Source organism: Chaetodon auriga, chromosome 22 (genome assembly GCF_051107435.1).
Source record: "Chaetodon auriga isolate fChaAug3 chromosome 22, fChaAug3.hap1, whole genome shotgun sequence".
In the NCBI taxonomy this organism is placed as follows: domain Eukaryota; kingdom Metazoa; phylum Chordata; class Actinopteri; order Chaetodontiformes; family Chaetodontidae; genus Chaetodon; species Chaetodon auriga.
In genome coordinates this window covers 16,041,921-16,048,186 of record NC_135095.1, presented here as the reverse complement: position 1 = coordinate 16,048,186, position 6,266 = coordinate 16,041,921, and the positions used below count along the sequence as shown (strand labels likewise).

At 43.5% G+C, this 6,266-nt stretch overlaps 1 protein-coding gene across 1 annotated transcript; it reads right to left on the bottom strand.

The window, feature by feature from the left end:
* Positions 1 to 804: 804 nt before the first annotated feature.
* Positions 805 to 5,580, bottom strand: cyb5r3 (cytochrome b5 reductase 3). The gene is made up of 9 exons (XM_076722169.1): positions 5,433 to 5,580; positions 5,028 to 5,153; positions 4,802 to 4,874; positions 4,407 to 4,513; positions 4,193 to 4,322; positions 4,026 to 4,109; positions 2,730 to 2,815; positions 2,523 to 2,622; positions 805 to 1,570 (listed from the first exon to the last, which is right to left on the bottom strand). Exons 1-9 carry the CDS (start codon positions 5,451 to 5,453, stop codon positions 1,398 to 1,400), a joined length of 900 nt encoding a protein of 299 aa, XP_076578284.1. The 5' UTR covers positions 5,454 to 5,580; the 3' UTR covers positions 805 to 1,397.
* Positions 5,581 to 6,266: the final 686 nt, after the last annotated feature.

The following is a 6,266-nucleotide window of genomic DNA, read 5'->3' as shown; positions in this document are numbered from 1 at the left end:
ACGATGTTTCTCTGTTTGTACGTGAACACCTCTCCTTCTTGGTGGAAGCTAAAGGCAAATAAGTGAAGAAGAAGGTGGTGTCCTCCCTGTCCACAGTATGTGGGCATGCTGTCCTTGAACGAGTGTCCCTTATCCTTCAGGTCATCTCTGTGTTGAGCCTGGTGTTTGTTTAATGTTGGAATCTGGTCTTTCCAGTGGAACAGTTTCTGTCTCTGTGTGTCTTTGGCTTTGAAAAACAGACACATGTTTGTGGACAGTCCTCCTCAGATGCTCCACTCATGTATAGGATGTGTGTCTCTCAGATATGTGTTAAACTTTGTGGACACACTAACTGGACCTTTGTGCAAACAGCTGTAAGATCCAGGAAGAACAAATGCAACAACATCATCGTTCTATACATGAGTGGAGCATCTGAAGAGGACGGTCAACAAACATCCGTCTGTTTTTCAAAGACAAACACAAAGCAGAGCATGCAGGGCAGCACGGTGAGCAACGACTCATCTATCAGGAAGCTAAACGAACACAGAGGACCAGCTCCTCAGGCCAGGACTGAAAGATGAGGGACACTCATTTGAGGACAACTACATGCATATTGTGGACAGGGAGGACAGACGGTGTACGAGAGGCCGTTTACATAAAAACAGAGAAACCATCCCTCACCTACAACGCCGTCCCTCCATCCCTGCCAGCAGATGTAACGTTCACAGGTGGCCTCAGGTGACAGCGAGGAGCTAACGGGTGGTGTCAGTGACCTTCGTAACGACCTCGGCCATCTCCCTCAAACGCAGAATAAAAATCCAAAGCGTCAAATTCAGTAACAGTTGATTTTTATGTTGCATATCCAAACACAAGCAGCTACTGATGTCGCATCAGTCACGACGTCACGTTCGACAAATCAACACGTTTCGGCTAAATATCGACATCTTGGACCTCACGGGGCTGTAACACACTCTCAGCAGCAACAATGAAATAATTCATACAACGTTCCTTATAAATGAAGCAAGTGGTCACACTTCTTTAACTGTGCATAAAAAAAAAAGCTTTGCAAGTGTTAAGGCACTCAGGAAACAGCCAGCGAGCCTCAACTCGACCGAACTGAGGCCGCAGCAGGTCAGCACGGTCGTCTGCAGCAGAATCACGCTTGAATTTTAAAGCCTTTTTCCATCCCACACGCTCATCTTCAACCCCAAACCGCTCAGATATTCACCGCCCTTCGGGACAGCTGCTGATGGCATGCATTGGTCCGTGCTGTGATCCTGCTGCATGACGAACATCACGGCATAAATATAGCGTACACAGCGCGACTGTACGAGTGCTTTAATGCTGTCGGGGTAGAGGAAATAATAACTGGACGCTCTCGTGTGTCCAAACCTCGACTCCTCGGCGTGGACGCGCGTCTAGAAGGTGAACCTGCGGCCGCTGGAGTGACCCACTTTGTCCAGGTTGGGGTTGCAGGCGAACTGGATCATGGGTGGAGGACCGCACATCAGGATGAGCGTGTCGTCGCTGGGAGGCGGCAGGTGTTCCCTCACCATGTCCTCACTGATGAAGCCTTGGCTGTACTCCCAGCCTGAAACACAGAAAACGTCAAAAATCATCATGAAAAATCATCGCTGGTGGATTCATTCAGTGTATTTTAATGTAAAAATAAACATATTAGTGCCTGTGAGGAGGCTTTCAGCGCGTCGTCTCACTGTAACACTGACACTCCTCCCTCTAGTGACACCTACTGGTGACAAGTATTTATGTCACGTCTGACTGACACACAGTGGTGAGAAGTAACTGAGTACTTTTAAGTGCAGCTGTGAGGTACTGTTACTTTGAGTATTTTCTGTTCAAACTTCCAAAGAGAAATGTTTTATCTTTTTAATGATATTGTTATTTTTAAGGTTTAGATTTTGAAATGCAAAACAGAAAATGAGCTTATGAACTATGACGACGTGCTTCACTGTTTAATATATACAAAGAGTATAAAGTACTGCCTACACAACTACAATCACCCAATACTACAATATCTGTAACAGTCTGAGAGGAGTGTTTCTGCAAAATGTGTGTATATTTCTGATGAGATCATAAGAGCAGCTGACTTTGTAGTACAGTTACAACTGATGACTGAGGCGATTAATTAATAAACAGGAAACTAATCAGCAGAGAAGTCGCTGGTTCTAGCTTCCAACAAGTCAAACTTTGCAATTTTTTTGAGTTTTTCCTGATGATAAACTGAATATTTTGGGGGTTTGAGGTTTTACTCTGATAAAACTGTTTGTAGACATCGCTGTTGGTTCCAAAATATCGTTATTATTATATCATTTAATCAAGAAGTTAATCATGAAAAGTGTTATCTGCAGCCCTGGGTGTAACTACATGTGAAATATCAGAGCAGTATCAGGTAAAAAAAGAGGAATTTGTCACTAAGATGAAACGTCCTGTCGACTGAAACTCGCTCTCTCTGCATTTAACGCCTAAACGAAGCCCGAGCAGTGTGTTGGTCACATGGGGCAGCGTCTGTCCTTCGCACTGACCTTCAGGCGCTCTGTCCACGGTGAACCACAGCTTGAACCGCTCCGGGTTGTTCACTTGAATCTCCTCCAGCTCCGGTCTCAGCAGGATGTCTTTCTCAGTCTGTGACGGGACAAAAAAAACAAAAAAAAAAACAGGTTTCAGCACGTTAGCTTCCACCTCGATCACACAGGAAGACACAGACACTAAACATCAGTGCATCATGTGACCTGGTTGGCGAACAGCAGGTGACACACGGTCTGGTCCTGAGGATCCTTCATCACAGCTGTGATGAGCTGCAGCATGGGAGTGATTCCTGGAGGAGAGAGTCCACAGAAGAGGCTCAAACTGAGGCCTTTAAAGAGGTTTTCCAACAGGATTCAGACAGAATTACCTTCATTAAACAAATATGTGGCCAAAAGTAAGTGGACATCTGTGTTTCTCGTGGTTTTGGTTCAGTAAAGGGTGGATATGAACACGCTGAGATATTTACGGTGCGAACATGTGCAGCAGATACAGGAGGCACAGTGACATTCATGTGGCCTGTGAGGGAGAGGTTTGATCAGATATGACGGTGACGTCTGAACCCAGCTGAGCCTCTCCCTCCGCAAACCAGAGAGAGCAAAACAAACGACAAACTCTCCTCTGAAGCCACCAAACTGCTCGAACTCTGGAAGGAAATCGTGTTCATGAAGGATCCAAACACTGGGTCATCAGTGTCAATATTTAGAAAATATGAAAATATTAACGATTAGAATAATATTAACAGCTGTTGCAGCAGCATATTAATGCTCATGATGTCAGAATGTCAAACAACCACAGACAATGTTCAGACGTCCACATACTTTTGACCACTTAGAGTATTTCTAGTCAGAGCTTCTGCTCTGTGTTTATGTTCATTTGGGCAACTTTGATGAATCGTTTAACTCGTTTTTGAAGGAAAGTTTGAGCTTCTCAGTTGTGAGCGTTTGTTGGTTTTATTGATCTTAAACTACAGGAGTCACAATTAATTGATCACTTGATTGGCAGAAACTTCATCAGCAACTATTTTGATGGTTGAATAAATGTTTTAGTCATTTTCCTCAAGTAAAAATGTTCAATAGTTGCTGGTTTCAGCGTCTCAGCTCAATTTTCTGACATTTTACGGACAAAACGATTTAAGCTTCAACAATTAGTTAATTAATCAATTAGTCAAACGACGGAAACTCTGTGTTTTCAGACTCTAAAATATGAAACTTTTCTCTGTTTAACATTAATGTATATAAACTTGAAGATGTATTATCGTCACTTCACCAGGAAACTATTTGCCAGATTGATCATTAATCTAAACGCTTTCAGTGAGAAAAACATTAACCTTCAAAGAACAAGAGCTGAAGTGTAATTTCACTCACAGATCAGTGTTTTCTTAATGACAGAGGGTGTGTGTGTAGGCCATCATCTAACAGCTAAAGTGATCATGAAACGAGACGCGTCTATTTCCTGGTTGAGACACAGCTTGTACAGATGAGAGCAGAGGTTCTCCTCACCTGTTCCTCCAGCTATCATTCCCACATGTGTGGCGGTCTTGGTCACAGCTTCGGACTTTTTCTCCGCTTGAATGGCAAAAACACCTGCGGAGGGAAAGTTCAGGTGTGCGGTCAGTCAGCTGCTGCTCAGTCTGTCCAACGTCTCTTCACCTGCTTGCTTCGCTCACCTTTGCCCTTGTAGACCAGAAGACCGCTGGGTCCTCTGAAGTCAATAGTGTCGTTGATCTTGAGGCTCTCCAGGTACTGACTCATCTTCCCTCCCTCTGGGAATTTAGGATGAACGCCTTTAAAGTAAATCTGTCAACACAGACAGCAGGAGACACCGGGTTAGAGAAATGAGACGGCGGCTCTGCACAGACACACCTGTCCCCCAGGCGTTACCTTCACCACCAAGTCCACGAAGCCTTTGTCATCGTCGCTGGACACCGGCGTGTACGGACGCACGACCAGCTTCCCGTCGATTTTTGCAGACAAATAAATGTGCTGCCCTGGAAAGAAGAAGAAAACCCAACTTCACTCATTTTATTCATACATACATTTGTTTGTTTCCTTCAAGCTCTCTGCATCACTTTAACTGGTGTTTATCTGTGTAACGTGATCATTTACAGTATGTGTGTTTTTGTGTGTGTATACATGAATACTGAACATTAGTTTATGTCTGTTTTTAAGTTGTTTTTTTTAAGGTAGATTTGGAGAAAACACCAGCAGCAGTCACTCTCACACTCATGACTGGCGTGATAATAAATATTGTTTATTGGTTATTAAGTTATACTGACCAATAGGGAGGCCGAGGACGTGTTCAGGTGAGGGCAGGGCAAAGCGAAACTTCCTCGTGTCATGACTGACAATCTGCAACAAACACAAGAATTCGTCAAGCAAACGCGACAGAGCAAAGGTGGTACCTGAACGCATCTGTTGCGTTTGGAAACAGAAAAAGACGATGTCATGCTGCAGACTTTTGCAGAGTGCAATGGTTTATCTGGTGATATTCAGGCTGGTTACCTGTTTGTCTATCAGCCGCAGTGCATATTTAATGTTCGGGTCCTCTAAGGTGATAGCTGGTCGCCTCTTTGAGAAGAAAAGTCTGAAGATCAGGTTGATGATGCCGTCGAAGCCGCCTCGGATCAGCTGCGATAAAGGCCAGAAAAGACAGTGACTCAGACCACCAGCATTAGCTTTAGTACTAGCTAACAAATGCCTGAGCCCTCTGCGGGATGTTGACGAACTTAAGCCAATTTTGTTAAATCCGTAACAGGAGAAATGAGTCATAGTCATTCCTGTGGGCAGGCCCACCACTGCTGAACTTGGTTTGGAAAACTAAACGTTAGCTAACGTTAGCCTGAGCTAACGCAAAGGAATTAGCTACGATAAAACATTTCTGGCTACTTTTCATTAAGGTATACTTACACCAAGGATGTAGGACAACATTTTCAGTTAGTTAAAGCAACTGAAAGGTCGTTTGTCGACGCAGAAAGCAGCGCCAGAGCAATTTGCTGCAGCTGTGACGGTAGTGCCTGATGATATGCGAGTCAAGCTAGCCAAGGCAAATATACTTATTCCGGTCAATGATTTTGAAAATAAAAGCATTGTTTCGGAAAACGATGTCTTTTATTAGAATAACACCCACTGAGTCGGGCATACCGATAAATATATTTACTGACATAAGATAAAGTTTTTATTTGTTCATTCACTCTAAAATAATACACTCTTGATATTGTTTCAAATTCCAAAACGATGTATATAAAACTGCGCTTGGACAACTTCCGGTATAATAACGGCTAATGCTAGCTACTTTGACAGTTAAACTTAAACGTCACCTCCGCATGGCTGCCTTGGATTTTCAGAATAAAACTATCCAATAAATAAACTTAAGAAAACGCCCCACCTTTTCAGAATAAAAGCCCATAATTAATAGCCGGCACAGAGACAAGAGCACGGGGAGTTTTACGAGGCGAGACATTAGGGACAGTATTATCCAAAGACACCAAATGAGGATGACACAATGTGACTCTGGTCACTGCTCAGCCGGAATGGAGCCTAATTTGATCACGTAGCTTTGATTATTCCAATGTAGATCACAGAGACGGCAGTAATGGACTGCAGTCAGCCATTAAAAGTTAGACCAGCGGAGCACCCAGGAGCACTTCCATTAAACCTAAACATTAAATAACTTCAATGAAGAGCTGGAACAGAATATATATGTGCACTTATCAGGAAGTGTGGAATAAGATGATTATAAAC